The 16,522-nt window shown below is 36.7% G+C and overlaps 2 protein-coding genes across 4 annotated transcripts; one reads left to right on the top strand and one right to left on the bottom strand.

Annotated features, from left to right (window-relative positions):
• The first annotated feature begins 44 nt into the window (after positions 1-44).
• LOC110715796 (protein PLASTID TRANSCRIPTIONALLY ACTIVE 12-like) lies at positions 45-11,039 on the top strand. Of its 3 annotated transcripts, none has more exons than XR_002510346.1 (11): positions 45-200; positions 299-345; positions 1,342-1,995; positions 2,461-2,573; positions 3,230-3,489; positions 5,969-6,090; positions 7,413-7,481; positions 9,294-9,347; positions 9,578-9,682; positions 10,429-10,586; positions 10,696-11,039. XR_002510346.1 is itself a non-coding variant. In XM_021894410.1 (11 exons), the coding sequence occupies exons 1-10, from the start codon at positions 167-169 to the stop codon at positions 10,525-10,527; spliced, it is 1,557 nt and encodes a 518-aa protein (XP_021750102.1). In that variant the 5' UTR covers positions 45-166; the 3' UTR covers positions 10,528-10,568; positions 10,725-11,039. The 3 variants fall into 3 exon arrangements, 2 of the variants coding, with proteins under 2 accessions (XP_021750102.1, XP_021750101.1); XM_021894410.1 differs by having other exon boundaries at positions 10,429-10,568; positions 10,725-11,039; XM_021894409.1 differs by having other exon boundaries at positions 46-200; positions 10,429-10,568.
• Positions 11,040-12,269: 1,230 nt separating this feature from the next.
• Positions 12,270-12,842, bottom strand: LOC110715912. The gene has a single exon (XM_021894532.1). The coding sequence runs from the start codon at positions 12,840-12,842 to the stop codon at positions 12,270-12,272; it is 573 nt and encodes a 190-aa protein (XP_021750224.1).
• Between the last annotated feature and the right edge of the window lie 3,680 nt (positions 12,843-16,522).

Raw genomic sequence — 16,522 nt, 5'->3', positions numbered from 1 at the left:
CGAGTGCTCAAAGCTAAAACCCTGACATAAACCCTTCAAATTAAATTACCATCAATCATAAAATTGCCAGTAAAATCTTGCTTTTCTTATCACTTTTTTTTGCTTTGTTTCCAACATCCTTATTCTCTCTCCATAATTGCTCTTGCTCCAGTTTAATGCCATAAAAATGGCTAATTTATCAACTAACTGGGTTTTTCAAGGTTAGTTCCAACAATCCTTAAATTTATAAATTTATCTATATTCTGTCTCATACATTATTTTTTGTAATTTCTGGAATTGGGTTTTTTTTGGGTGGCAGATAGAGGATTGAGGTGTTTGATTCCATGTGATGGATCATTTCTCAAGGTAATGTCTCAATTTACTTGATTATTGGGTTTGTAAATTATCCTCAATTTCCATTTCAATGAGTTATCTATGAATTTTTATCAATTCTATGGGTTTTTCTTTTTATGTATTGTACCAGTTTAAAGGGAAATTCTTTGATACTATTGTAGAGCGGAAAAGTTTAATGCTACTTTGTATTTAGTCTGTTATATGATTGAAAAACATGAATGCTGATGTTGGAAAATTTATCATATAGCAATAAGCATACTGGTTAATTTTTTTTAGGAAAGTATACTGATTAATTTTGTGTACTGATAAATTAAGTGAATTTCGGCTTTGTGTCTTTGAAACACACCCGGTAACCCGGCAGGCCGGAGGTGTTGTGTATAAGTCCTTGATTGAGATAATAATGCTATTTAGTGAAGATGGGCTGACATTGGCACATTTGCTTATCTTAGCTATTGACTTTAGCTGTTTGGCATGGAGCTTTAGAGGTAAAATCAGGCATGTTTTTTGTCATTTGTCTGCTCGAGCTGTGTCATAAACTCTTTGTCATGGTTTGTTTATTGAATCTTTAAATTCTTGTAGATAAAAATGAAAATGTACCCTTAGTAGAGATATAGCGTAACAGGTAGAGTTTATACATCACATCTATGTTATTTGTACCATTAAGCCTTGTAGAAAGGTGGCTTGGAATAGTGGAATTACTGTAAATGTAAGTAATTATTAAGGAAGGTGTGGGACTGGTCATGGGAGGAGATCTGTTATAATCATTGCTTTATTTTAACCCTAAAAAATAAAAAGTAAAATAACACTTGTTTAGGCTCTTGTTTGATTTTGTCATCGAAGTGTTCTTGAAATCGCATATTGTGTGGTTGACTTTTGTATCCATCTTGCAAGATGATAGGACTTTCTTTGCCATCTAATCGTATCAGTTAGCAATAGAAAGTGAAGTGTACATCAATTAGTTCCCTTATCTTGGATTGTTGATATGTACCAAATTTCTTATGCATGTAGGCCTCATTTGTTGCTTCATCTTCCAATACAATGTTACCTAATAGAGGGAAGCTCCATCTTCCATCAGTTAGGTCTCGGTCACACATTATAAAAAGTAAAAAGGAGGACGAATCCTTTGAGGAAGTATCTGTTGAACGTGCCCCATATCACAGTTATTTAGACTCAACGTCGGGGAGGATTGAACCTGCCTCTGGTGCACGTGCAAGTATTCCAGGACAGGATTACTGGCCTGAAGGCACTGTTGATCGAGTCAGGGCTGCCAGAGCTCCAGAACCAAAAGGAGAGTCAACAAGTGCTTCATCCTTTGGGAAGAGGCCTGGAAGCAGACGTAAAAACTACAAAGGATCTGTTTCTTTTGCTGGCTCTCAGGAAACAAGTCCAGTCACTTCTGACCTTGCCATAACAGAGGTTTCAGATGATGATTCTAAAGATGATTCTTCAGAATATGTTATCTACCAATCAGATCTTGAAAGTGAGGAGCTAAGTGAATATGAGCTGGACAAAAAATTTGGACGACCTCATCCCTTTGTTGATCCAAAAGTGAAAAAGCCAATAGAAAAGCCACTTACAAGTGATGAACTTTGGTGGAATTGGAGAAAGCCTGACAAGGAGCAATGGTCTAGATGGCAAAGGAGGAAACCAGATGTTGAAACGGTTAGTGGAAAATAATAGGCTAGCTTGTATATATTACTCTCCCTTCCAAAATTGGAGGTCAAATTCTTGATTTTTTTTGTTAAACTGCCTTAGATTTGACTTCTTTTTCTGACTAAAAAATTATGATTTTTGAATTATAAATAGAATATTTAGTACCTTCAGGATGAATATTTCCAAACCATGGTTACAATGCTTGTACTATCGAACTTAGTTGATAAATTATGGTCAAATTTCCCTTTGACTTTGTCTTTTTTACTAAGACCCGTACTTTGGAGGAGGAAGTAGATTTTAAGTTGATTGCCTTTCTTCTTTTGGTGACAAGTCCTATCAGTCTGTCACTCCTATGTTTGATCTGTGCTTGGTCCCCAAGAGTGTAACATCAGCGGTTTTAATTCCAATTGATGAACAGCTGAATTTACACTTGTTAGTGCCCTAGATACCTAATGTGCTCTTGGTGCTTGTTAGGTTTTCCTCAAAGCTATGGCTGAGACTGGACAGGTGAAGCTTTATGGTGAAGAACCAACACTAACAGAGACATCACTCTACAGAGCAAGACGCCATCTTTTTAAAGAGGAAAGGTACCATGGTAGCATATATATAGATTCTTGATTCCTTGATATTTTTTTCCAATGTCGGGGGTATATAATGATAATAGTTCCATTCATTTAATTCTTCATGCATTATAGTGTTGTATCTTTGTGTGTAGATCACAATGGTGGAGGGACATTGGATACTTTTTATATTTATTAAATCATCCTAAATATATTTTACAGCTTCATGGAAGATGTGATACATATAATTCTATATGTGCATTAATTGAACCCCATGTTCAACTTGTATTAGGTCATTCTTATTTTGCTGCTTAAGATTCTACAGACATGCAATGTGTCATTAATGGCTTTTGTGATCTTATAACATTTAAGACATTGAGTTTCCTTATAAGGGCGGGCATTAATGCATTTTTGAAGGCTAAGAAGAGTATTGTGCCAAAATCTTGTTTTGCTTTGCTGCATGGGTCTAGCTAGAATCAGTATATTTGTTTTTGTCTGTCAATGTTTATATATGAGAAGTTGCACGCCTTTTTTTTTGGTTTTCGCTGCTCTCTGAGTCTCTTCGCTTACTTGAAGCAAGAAATTTGACACAAATTAGTGTTTTGTATTTGTAATCTGACATGCTTTGAGACGATTTTTATTTTTATTATATTTCAAATGGTTTTAATTAATGTTTGGGACAGGCTAAATGCTGAACAAGAGAGATTGCAGAGGATAGGCCCCATGGCATATTACTCTGAATGGGTTAAAGCGTGGAAGAGAGATACTTCACGTGAAGCTATTCAGAAACATTTTGAAGAGACCGGTGAAGATGAGAATACACAACTTATTGAAATGTTCTGTCATCAGACAGATAGAGAATATCGCATAATGATGGGGACTGATGTCCGAATACGCAGGGATCCTTTGGCTATGCGCATGCGCGAGGATCAAATAAAGCAAAGTATGTCTTCAAAGACTAATCTTCTAGTTCTGAAGAAATTCAATCTCTTCATGATTGCTTGTTGTTTCAATTTGAGGGTTTTTATAGAGTTGCTTTATATAGTTTGATATTTTGCTAGCCTGGTGAAGCATAGAGCTGATGCAAAGTTGTCCTGTAGTCAGTAATGTTACAAACTAGAGGCTTTGTGTTTTTCTTATCGTCATTACTTGGATGCCAATCACTATACTTTTAATAAAATATGACTGTAGTCCTGAGATATTGTGTCATTCATTGGATATTAAATGATATGGTTTCCAACTATGGATATTTCTTAATATAAGACATAGTGTAAAAGGACAAACTGTTACTGTATGGATTTTCATCATTTCCCTTTTAGGAACGTGTTATTCTTGGAATGGCTGAAGAGCCTTTTGGAAGGCAAATTTTTTTGTAGAAAGAAGTATGAGATACTACCTCCGTTTCTTTTTGGTGACACGTTTTGACTTTAGTTAGCACTATTCACAATTTCACACACTTCCTTTTGACCATATTTTGTGATTTGTATGTAATAAAAATATAGTCATGTGGGATCTTGTTAGATTCTTCACAATATATATGTTCAAAATATCAACTTTTTATAATTTTTGCTGATCAATAATTAAAGATATTAATTGTTGAATTTGTACATTGACAAACGTGACTGAAGAAATGTGTCAACTAAAAAGAAATGGAGGAAGTATTTGTAGAACAAGTGAGATAACTATGAAAAGTATGAATCATGTATTCAATCTTGCTGGTATGATGCCACATAGTTCAATTTTTTGTCGTTTTTCCATCTTTGGTGGTTCCTCTTAGCAATAATGCAAAAATAGCAAGCTTTCAGCAATGTACTAGCTTCATGTTGTAAGTAGAAAGCTTTGATGCTAATCCAAGGAATTCTAGTAGGTGCTCTCAATGCATGGTCTTGGGTCTTTTTTTTTTTGCCCCTAGCTCCCCAGAATGGCAGCTTATGATCAGGTACTTAATTCATGATATACCTGATCTTCTATAATTCAGGAGACAGCCTAACCGAGATTGATTTATACATCCAGCTGCTATATTTTGTTCCTTCCCATTTTTTCTTTGATGTTATTAGAAATATTATGCTGTTGGAAGGCTTATAATCCAAAAGCTTTTATGCTCACCCAGTACAATAAATATTAGTGTACATTGAATAGTTTTAGGGGCCGTTTGGTTTGCACGGTGGAATCGGAATGGAATGGAGAAAGGGTATCAAAGAGAATGGAATAGTTCCCTTTCAATTTAGCATGTTGTTTGGTTTACAAAAAACACAAGGGAAACACCTCCACCACAGCACCACCACATCCACCATAGCAACACTCTATTTCTTCATTTCCCGGCCACCCTACAACCCAACCACCACCTCGCCGCCCTTCAACCTCCATCTTCCGACCCTCGCCGCCCCTCACCCTCCCTCCTCCGACCCTCGCCGTCATTGATTTACCCGGAAAACTTTCCCCCTACCCACGAAAAACCCTAAAAAACCCTCCCCCTCCCCTTAAAACCGTAGTCGCTAGGGTTTCAAGGGTGGGGGGAGGGGCGGCCGACGATTTTAAGGGGAGGGGAGGGGCGGCCGACGATTTTAAGGGGAGGGGAGGGGAGGGGAGGGTTTTTTTAGGGTTTTTCGTGGGTGGGGGGAAGTGGTTTCAGGGAGGGGAAGTGTTTTCGGGGGGAAGGGCGACGCGGTGGTTGGGGGAAGGGCGGCGGTGGCTGGGGGAAGGGTGGCGAGGTGGCTGGGTGGTGGTTGTGCTGTAGAAGGTTGCTAGGTGGGTGGGTTTGGTGGCTAGGGAAAGGGAATGGAAAAGTCTAGGGGGGGTGGGGAATCATGTTAGAGCAAAAATGGGTAAAGTCAATAATGAAAGAGGGTAAAGGGTATGATTGATAGTGGCAAACAAACAACAACTAAGGGAATGGGGCATGTTCATTCCCTTTCCCTTTGATTATTACCCCCAACCAAACGGCCCCTTAGGGTAACTTTTAACCTTCTTTTGGGTAACTTTTAACCTTCTTTGGGGTAACGTTAATCCTGTTATAATTTGAACGTAAATAGGCAATGAAATAAGTTTTATAAGGGTAATATTGTTACTTTCCCTCACTGAGATTGATTTGTATTCATTTAAAACGAGCAACTTAACTTTTATCTATACTAGGGTAACATTTATTTATTGAGGTAATTTTTATTTATATTTAGGTAATTTTTATTTATTTTGGGATAAATTTTGAACATGTTAGGGCAACTTTACAATGAATGTACAATATTTAATGTATACCCGAAAGTCTTAGAAGTTCTGTTTAAAGTTTATTTGTATCTTCTTCACCTTGCATGTTTCACTTCATTCTTATCAATGCACTGAAGAAATTTGTTGTTTGTTATAGATTTTTGGCTCAACTTTCTTCCTTGCTTATGCTGTCACATTTCTGAAATCACTCTCCTTTGCAGTATGGGGTGGGGATCCTGTTTATCCAACTATCAACTACATTCAAGACCCAGATGTTGTGATTGATTATAGAGGTCCAGATTTTCATGAACCTACACCTGACATGCTAGCTCTTCTAAAGGAGGTCAGTTGTGTCATGTTACTGCTTCTTGTAGTGGGATATATGCTTTCATCTATGAAACATGACTTGAAAATGGAACACAATAGAAGCCTTCATTATAAATAGAAGCCTTCATTATAATTTGTATATTGCTACCTGACAAGTTTATTTACGAGGAACATGATATGTGTTGTGGATCTTTATTGTGCTCTTGTATGTTGTAAATGTTATAAGTTGCAATTTTTTGTTTTCTTTAAAGGTAAGGAGAAAGATTCTAATCGTACCTCAACTTTCACAATTTTTTTGGTCCGGTATCTGCGGGTCACACACTTTGTCAGTGAGGGGGAAGGGTAAGGGATCCACACCCTCAAATTGTCTCTAGTGGGGATTGAACCCCCAACCTCAAGGTTGGAAGGTGACAATCCTTACCACTAGACCAAGCTTAGCTTGGTATGTTATAAGTTGCAATTAGATTGTTGATATTCATCAATGTGTAGAATTTTTCCCTTCCCTATTTTGTGTCGTAATGACTGGTTTATTCATTTCCAATGAAGCCAGTTGATTCACAATTCTTTGACTTTGGCTTATAATGGACTAAGTAAAAATAAATAAATCAATGAATATATAAATAATAAAAAAAAGCTCATGTATGAGTGCGTGACCTCCTATTTTGTCTGTAACTATTTAATGCTTGTGAAGTATGGATTTTTGTTGCATTTTGGAATTTGGATCTAAGGGTAACTTGGAATATTGGCTTATTTGTTATTTCAAGGGCCAAAAGGAAGGTTGTGTACAACTGATTGATCTGATCCCTTACCCGTTCAGAACAGAAGCCCCTCTAAACGCATTAGTGCAATGTTGTCATTTTGTGGTCGTCCATTTTAATGTGAGAAAATTGAATAAAGATTAACCACCTAATTTGGGCTAAATGCCCAATATTAGCCCTTCAATCTCCGTAAAGCGAAAGTTGAGTTCCTGATAATTTACTTAGGTTGTTTGCTTCTGTGCAAAAGTAGATTCTTGATAGGGCAATCTTTATTTGATTTTGTGTCATCACATGTTGTCTCCTTTTCATACGAAAACTGTTAGATGATAAGAGGGCTTTTTAATTTGTCAGCTAATGTCCTTGTTTCTTTAATTGTCTGTGGTTTGAGTGGAATACCTATGACACTGTACTTTAATGTTAACTAGGTTAGAGAGATGTATAGGAAGTTGAAGTTATGTAGGAAATTGATTTTCGTGGCATGTTTGTTTCTCACTTTTATCATAACACTCTACATATTCTGTGGTTTGTACTTAAATAAAGCATTTATATAATTTTCTTCATTGTAAACTTGTTTGATCAGCATGGAAAAATCATTTCAAGGGAGGACCTAGAAAAGCTTTTGGCCAAAGAGAAGACTGAAGAGCATGAGGTAGTTATTTTTTACCTTATCTATCAATTTCTTCCTCGTTCTATTCTCCTCCATTCAAGATCGCTTGTCATTTTGCATGCTGGTCATTTCATCATCAATATGTTTGATACTCCATCCAACCCAATTTTCTTGCAGTATTTGACCATAAAGCTCTCCCATTTTTTTATCAACCGGGGTAAGTAAAATGGGATGAAGCTTGTAATAAATCCATTGTTTAGGCTCATTTATTGATTTATTCTGTACTGCGTACTTCATTATATTATAATCTGATATGTATTCTCTAAATTACTACGAAGGACTTCACCTCATTGGTATTTATTGTTGTCCTTTTGCCAGAATTTTTTTTTCTTACAGTATGCCACATTTAACATGGTGTCCTGGTAATAATTATCTCTAAAATTAGTACGAAATATAATTTTGCTAGTGATATTACCTATTAAAAATCATGTTATAGTTTGGCTCATAGAAATTTTCACCACCTAACTCATTCAGCCCATGTAATGTGGGCCTTGCCACTAACTATCTCAATCTCACTCTCACTCTCACTCTTTCATCATATTTCATGTGATGTGTGACCCTCCGCTAACTCTTTCTAACTCAATCAAAAATTTTTATTCTTATTTTTCCACTATCTACCAAAAAAAACCTACACTATCCTACTATTTACTCTTAGTATGCGTGCCCAAGCCTAAAAGAGCAATAATTTAAGGTTGGAGGAGTACAATACTCCGTACTATAATAAAAAGCGTATTATGAAGTGACTTCTTAGTATTAGCTTTGTTATTCATTTAAAATTTTGTCCATAATATTTGCTATGATACTAATGGGATTAGTATTATGGTTTTTTTTTTTTTTTTTTTTTTTTTTTTTTGAAAAAGGATTAGTATTATGGTTTTTATTTGGACATCTAATGATTGCTTGACGAGTTGCTATAGAAAATTAGGGTGAACTTGATACATTAATACAAATATATTGATAATTGAAATAATTTAAGACTATTACATATATCTAGGCATTTGCTTTATCATGATGATTTCCAAATCTGTGCATTTAATTTGGGATGGAGGAATCTTTACTAATATGTTAAAAGACTTTCCTAAGAATGATTATTGTCACATAAACCTCTTCACTGCGCTACATCATACACTCAACTTCTTATTACACCACGTCACCCACTCAACGCCACTTGGCTCTCCCTTCCATATGTTTCTCGTTGCATGTCATGCACTTAAATTTTTTTTTTTTAAAAAAGAAAAAAAGAGTACTCCACACACAAGATTTGAACACGCAACCTCTGAGCTCTGTGTCTTACCACCAGCTATGTGATGTTTTATGTTACCTTTTGATATAAAATATTAATATGGATAACAAATTTAATTACAAGAAAAAATAATAATGAGAATGGTAGTTGATAATTTTTTTACGTATACTCACAAGTAATTTTTCTTGCTATTTTGACTTTTTGAAGAGTGTAACATCTGAAATGTTGGCTTATAGCTATATACTGTTAGCAATTTCATTCTTTATTATTTTAATAAAGTATTCATGTGTGGCTTTGTAAATATCCGGAATTCCAAACCAATATTATGAAAAGTTTTTTTTTCTTGAAGATAGACTATAGAGTCTATTGTTCCCAAGTGATTGGGTAAAGATGGATTATAGATCTTGACCTTATTGCATCCCAAGAATGGAAGGATGAATTCAATCCAAGGTGGTTATTATTTATTATAATAATTGGTGATGTTTTTTTTTTATATTACAATCCTTCATATTCTATACCTGTGGTTCCTGATTTTGCTCTACAATGAGTAGATGGCAGATATGGATGACGCTATGGCACGTGCTGTGGATATTGGTGAGAATGAGGTAAGTAACATCTTTTATAATATCTCTGCCTCAAACTCAAGCCTCGCTTGATTTTCAAGGTCAATAATTCAAAAACCTTTGCGCTATTTACGAATGGAGAAAAATCCCTAGTATGGAACAAAAGGTGTAACCCATTTCAAGTTGTCTTTGTCTAATACTGCCCCTTATAGCACAGAATTTTGACTTGCAATTATACAATATATGCTTTTCTCTTCTATGTTTTTGTGTAGGATGAGGACGAGGATAGTGACTTGGAGGGCAATGATGAGAAAGAAGAGAAGATTGATAGAAACTGGAGTGTCCAAAAAAGCAATTCTCAACTTCGCAAGTCAAAGGTTATTCTCCTTCATGGTTGATTCCTTTCATTTAATGCTTATCTAATTTTATCTATTAGTTATTGAGTGGAAATTATCAGCAGCACAATGTTCGACCATGTATAGACTTAGTGTGAGAAATTCCAAGTATTGCTTGGTATATTGGTGGGGAATGAATGAATGAGTACACGTGACTTTGAGGTCTCAAGTTTGTATACCCAGTGTGGGACTGTGGGGGTACATATCACCCTTTACCCCTCCTCGCATGCAAGGGGCCTCAACCTGGTGTAGGAAGGCCGGGCCCAGTGCCACTTACACTGCCCCCCCCCCCTCCGATCAAGGAAGAAGAAGAAGAAATAGCTTGGCGTGAGAAAGCACTAGAAGTAGCAGATCTTTCAGAAAAAAGCTCTTCCCTGAATTTGGGGATTGAATTTTCTCTAGGAATGCAATTGTCACTATTCTTGCAATGCACTTTAAGAGCCTTACAACTCTCCTGATCTTTAAAGTCCTTTCTTGTTAGTAATGAAGGAAAGTACACACTGATGCACAATACATCATGATGCAAGTTTAGTTTGGTTATGGGTCAAAAAAAAAGTTTAGTTTGGTTAACCTATATTTTGAACCTCTCTATTGCCTGACAGCTTCGGAATATCCTGTTTATTAAAAATGATGTGTAAATGTTGGCAATTTGGCATGTCAAAAGCTTTGGTTGAGTAACTTGAGTTATATATTCACATTTATTTCTTTATCTTTTGTGATTTTTTCAGGACAAACCTAAGAAGAAAAATTCCTTGTCTTTGGATGAGGCTGTAGATGATTCAGAGAACTTAACTGATTTTCTTTTGGACTTCGATGAAGAAGAGTAACACCTGCAATGACTGAAATACTGAATGGCTTCAGCATTAAGGTAGGAATGATTAATGAGGCAAGTGCATTTTTTAACATGTTTTTCGTATATAAGATACAAGATTCAAATTATTTCCAATTACTTCAGTGGAGTTGCTTTAATTGTATGTATTATTTATCTGTCATAGTCGTGGATCCATGGTACTGCTGTTTACAGATCAGTTTCTGTCAACATTTTTGGCGTATTACCTGGGCGAGTTGGTACTTTGCGATCAGAAGTGAGGATCACTTTAGCACCCAATGAACAAATGCAACAATAGGCAGCAGTTGTTGTGTGTGGTGGTGATTTATCATATGGAGACACGGAGAACCCCTTTGCTGTAAAATACGTCATTACTGTGGAAGTATCAATAATTTAGATATGTGGAAATCGTAGATGTTCATGTTACATCTGTTGTACGTTGTAAGACTTGTAACTCTTGTAAGTCATGTAACCATGTTAGTGTATAAAATGACTAATGTTTATAGTTGACATCGGTTACACGACGTTGATTTCCTTTTATTTGTATGGTATTATTGTAAGGGCCTGTTCATATTTACTTATTTTCAGTTCAATTCAGTTCAGCTCCAATCAGTTCAGTTCAATTCAGTTCAGCTCCAATCAGTTCAGCTCAGCTCCAATCAGTTCAATTCAGTTCAGTTCAGTTCAGCTCAACTCTTAATTTCCCTCTCTCATAAAATATTCATTTCAGCTTAGTTCAGTTCAGTTCAGTTCAGCTCAGCTCAGCTCAGTTCAATAAATATGAACAAGCCCTAAGTAATATATTTCTACTTTAACCTCTAATTAAAAAAAAAATACTCTTAAAAAATTAAATGACAATTTGAACAAGAATTAATGTTCAGAATTGATAGGATGCTAGTTCACAAGATAAAATATTTGATACTGATGTACCATTGTGTTGTTTTTGTTTGGAACAATTTTGAGAATTAGTTTCTTTTGCTGGCTGCCATTGTGTTGTTTTCGTTTGGAACAATTGTGGGAATTAATTTCCTTTGTTGGTTGTCCCAAAAAAAAAAATTGTTCATAATTTAATTTTATATGACTTATTGTCTTTGAATCTGTTTAATCAAAACAAATTGTCCCATAATTTGACTAGTATGAATCTATTAACTTGTATCAGTTTATTAAGTTCAGTAGGTTAAAATCCCTTGTTAAATATTTTTGACAATAATATAACAAAATACATATATATACATACATATATATATATATACATACATATATATATACATATATATATATATACATATATATATACATATATATATATATACATACATATATTTGAAAGAAATGTATATACAAGTAAAGATATATAGAAATATTTCATTTGGGTATATATAGAACTAGTTTTGAAAGAAAGTATATACAATTAAAAGATATATAGAAATATTTCATATGGATATATATCGGTCGGACCCAGATCCGTTTTTTCTCAGCAGTACCCGGATCCGACGGGTCCAAAATTTGAAAACCCAGATCCGTACTATAGGCATGTAATGACTAATAATTAATAACGTAGGTGAAAATGTTCGTTTTAATAAACTAAAAAAATATAAATAAATTAAAAGTTCAAAACACGTTGGATTGACCCAAACTCAAAAGTTTGGGTCCCTTCCAATTCGAGATGACTCATGACCCAATCCTAATTCACATGTCTCCATTCTTTTTTTTTTTTTGACACAACCAAAGCATAGCCATTTATTCATTCATCAAAAGATCAAGATCATTACAAACTTCCCCGTGAATTTCCGAGGGATACTCCTCTAACCAAGCTCGATATTCACTAAAATTACTACTTAAATTAGCTAAGCCATGGGCAACACCATTACCGAATCTCTTCACAAAGGAGAAAGAGCAAGAAAAACATTGAGAAACAAGCCTAAGAATATCCCTAATCACATTACCAAAATCGTTCGGAATGATGATACCCTTCTTCATGTGATGGAACAGTTTGATGTTATCGGTTTCAAGCATAAAATTTCTGAAGCCGACTTCAAGGGCAATCCCAAGGCTTTGCCGCATTGCAATCGCTTCACCCAAATCCACTCCATAACTGCCCCTAAGAGTCGAGCAGTAGGCCATCAGCACTGACCCATCAGCATCTCTAAGCACGCCTCCCACACCAAGCAGCTGCTGCACACTGAAATTTGCATCAGTGTTTAGCTTGTATGCTCCTGCATCAGGTGCCTTCCACACCGAACCTAAATTCTGGCTCGGAACAACAGGGGAATTTAATTTACATGCCTCTTCAAACTCACCCACAAGCCCCATAGCCTTGTGAAGTAAATCATACTCAGGCTTCAATTTCCTTTCGAAGACTCAACAATTACGTTGCAACCACACACCCCACGCAATGCTCCAAAAAATGTCCCACCACTTCATCTCCTTTACATTTTCACTCTTGTTAGCACACCACCTACGAAAGCATCCATCTTCTACACCACTTATGTCTAACCTCAGAGCCGAGTGTTTCCATATCATGGCTGATTTCGGACAGAGGAGCAGCATGTGCATAATGGATTCTTCTGCTTCCCCACACATTAGGCAGATGAATTCAATCTCCATGCCTCTAGCAGCCAAACACATACGCACAGGGATGGCATTCTTAATGCATCTCCAAGCAAAAAACTTAATCTTTTGAGGGAGATTAATTTTCCATATGGTCTTCCAATTGAAAGAAGGAGGAACATTAGATGATGAAGCTCTGCTTAATTCTTCCTCTTCAATCAATAAATTATACGCACTCTTAACTCTATAGAAACCATTCTTCGCATAGTGCCAACACCATTCATCCGGTCTATTAAACAGTGGAATCGGGGAGCTACAAATGTCATTGACTTCCCTCTCAGTGAAAAGCTCCTGCAACCGAACCATATTCCAGCTTCTATCAACCCAAAGTTCATTCACAAATGTAGGCACATCATCCCTTTCCCCCTTGGCAGATAAAACATGAAACTTTGGGAGTGTAGGGACCCATGGATCCTCCCAAATATTAATACTACAACCCCCTCCAATAACCTTCCTCGCACCTTTTTCAACCACATTCCTCACACTTAAAATGGAACGCCAAGTATAACTCATGCCAGAAACCATCTTTGCATAAAAAAAAGACGAGGATGGGAAATATTTACCTTTAAGAACTCGAGACATTAAAGAGTTCTCGTTAGATAAAATTCTCCACGCTTGCTTGGCCAACATTGCATCATTGAACACTCGCATATTTCTAAACCCCATTCCTCCTTGATTTTTTGCCCGGTACATTTTCTTCCAAGCTACCTAACACATCTTCTTTTCATCACCTTTTTGCCCCCAAAAGAAATTTCTACACATTTTTTCCACTTGATCAAGAATGCTAACAGGGATAGAAAAGCATTGCATAGCATAGATTGGGATCGCTTGGGCAACAGATTTAATGAGAATTTCTCTACCGGCCTGAGATAAAAAAATTTCCTTCCAACCTTTGAGCTTTTTCCACACCCTATCTTGAATACTCTGAAAAACCTGTTTTTTAGAACCTCAATGTAAGTTGGAAGCCCTAAATATTTATCGTGCCCATCGACAGCCTTAAATGACAACTTCATCTGAAGCATATTTTTCTTCTCAAGATCAATGTTTCGGCTAAAAGACACCTCCGATTTCTCCATATTCAATATCTGACCCGACGCTAGCTCATAAGTTGAAAGGATATCAAGGAATCTGTCTGTTTCTTCTTCATTTGCCCTTACAAAAAGCAGACTATCATCAGCAAAAAATAGGTGAGAAATTGGCTCAACATGTCTACCAATTTTCACCCCATGTATGATTTTCTTCCTTTCTGCATCACGAAGTAAAGCCGACAATCCTTCTGCACACATTATAAATAGGAAGGGAGAGATGGGATCTCCTTGTCGCAGTCCTCTACTAGGCTTAAAAACACGAGAAGGATGACCATTCACAAGGACATCAAAAGAGGCCGACGAGACACACTTCATAATATTGTTCACAAACTTCTCTGGGAAACCAAATTTCATCATCATTTTTTCCAGAAACACCCACTCTACCCTGTCATATGCTTTGCTCATGTCAAGCTTCAACCCCAAGTAGCCTTTCTTCCCTGATTTCTTTTTCCGGAGGTAATGAAAACATTCATAAGCAACAAGAATATTATCTGTGATCAATCTACCCGGCACAAAACCACTCGGAGACTCGCTAATAATGTATGGCAAGATTTTTTTTAGTCTGTTAGCTAAGACTTTCAAAACAATTTTGTAGAGCACATTACACAGACTAATAGGTCTATAATCAACAGGAGACTCACATTCTTTTTTTTTATGAATTAAAACAATATGAGTCTGATTAATAGAACCTATATCACCACCATTATTAAGAAAATTCAACGAGCTAGAAATCACATCATTACCAACAATATTCCAGAATTTTTGGTAGAAAACAGCAGACATACCATCAGGGCCAGGAGCTTTTGTGGGATGCATTTGGAAAAGGGCCTCATACACTTCATCACCGGTAAAAGGGGCAGCAAGATCCTCGAATTGCTCATTTGAAATAGCAGAGTCCACTTTTTCAATCACACTATCGGCCTCCACCATAACACTAGAAGTGAACAAATCATTAAAATGTTGCACCATTACTTCTGCAACTTGCTCTTCATCATCAAAAGTATTACCAGCAACATCCTTAATCTCGCGGATGTGGTTTCGAGATTTCCTTTGACTCGCTTTCGTATGAAAGAAAGACATATTTTTATCCCCAAATCTCAACCAATCCTGTCTACTCTGTGGCCTCCAATACAACTCCTCCCTACTCTCCAACTCATCCATTCTATCATCCAAGGCCCGCATTTGAGCTATAATACTCTTTGTTTGATTTTCCTCCATGAGACTCTCCATTCGGGCTCTACATTCCTTCAACTCTTTCACAAAATCACCAAATTTATTCCTACTCCAAGCGCTCAAGTTCAAGGAAGTGTGAGCAATTTTAGAACAAATATCCCCACCCCTACTCCACGCATTTGCAACAATATCACCGCAAGTTTCATCTCTAAGCCACATTTCCTCAAATCTATACAACTTCCTCTTTTTTTTCTTTTTCTGCTTCCCCACACCTTCATTAATACATAGCAAAATAGGGAGATGGTCTGACTTCCGCTTTGAGAGATGAGAAACAAAGGAAACCGGGAAGAGTTCCCGCCATTCCTTATTAGCGAGATATCTATCCAGCCGTTCTTGTAAGTTATGATCACCACCTCTATTGTTCGTCCATGTAAATGGATGGCCAATAAACCCCAAGTCCTCTAGCTCACACGAGGCTACAGCTCCCCTAAAGATATCTGCTTCATCTAAACGAAAATCATTTCCTCCTTGTTTTTCGCTCGAGATCAACATCAAGTTAAAATCTCCCCCACACACCCATGGGGTATCACAGCTCCCACCCAGGTTCTCAAGCAATGTGCCCGTCTTATGCTTATTCTCCTCCTCCGGGAAACCATAAACACCAGTAAATCTCCATCCTTCCTTCTTTGGAAATTTGACCCAAGAGTCAATATGGTTTTGCGAGTATGATTTTATAGTAACATCGATAGTGTCTTTCCACAACAAAGCAAGACCTCCACTCCTCTTCCTTCCCTCACCAACACAACTCACAACAAGCAAATTATTGAATTTTAGTTTCTTTTTTATTTTTTCCATCTCATGACTTTTTAACCTCGTCTCCGACAAAAAAATTATTTGGGGTTTTTCAAGAAATGTTACATTTTTTAAAGCCGTGATCGTCGAGGAACTCCCCAATCCCCTGCAATTCCAAGATATGATGTAATTCATTGTTCACCGAGAGCCCAGGGGTGGGGCCCGCCACATTTTGAGTCATGAACTCAACCTTTCGCCTTTTGTTCGTAGCATCAGTATCATCTCCCTCCATCATCACATCACTCACTTCTTCCTCCAATTCTCTCTTCC

The sequence above is a fragment of the Chenopodium quinoa genome, unplaced genomic scaffold (assembly GCF_001683475.1).
Source record: "Chenopodium quinoa cultivar QQ74 unplaced genomic scaffold, ASM168347v1, whole genome shotgun sequence".
In the NCBI taxonomy this organism is placed as follows: Eukaryota; Viridiplantae; Streptophyta; class Magnoliopsida; order Caryophyllales; family Amaranthaceae; genus Chenopodium; species Chenopodium quinoa.
Note: the sequence above shows the minus strand (reverse complement) of the source record. Positions and strands in the feature narration are given on the sequence as shown.

Bases quoted from the DNA above. Each gene is read 5' to 3' on its own strand.
- LOC110715912 (XM_021894532.1), bottom strand. From the start codon at position 12,842: ATGGGGCTTGTGGGTGAGTTTGAAGAGGCATGTAAATTAAATTCCCCT.
- LOC110715796 (XM_021894410.1), top strand. From the start codon at position 167: ATGGCTAATTTATCAACTAACTGGGTTTTTCAAG. The intron at 2,574-3,229 runs GTACCATGGTAG...TGTTTGGGACAG, and splicing joins CATCTTTTTAAAGAGGAAAG to GCTAAATGCTGAACAAGAGA. The intron at 3,490-5,968 runs GTATGTCTTCAA...TCTCCTTTGCAG, and splicing joins CGAGGATCAAATAAAGCAAA to TATGGGGTGGGGATCCTGTT.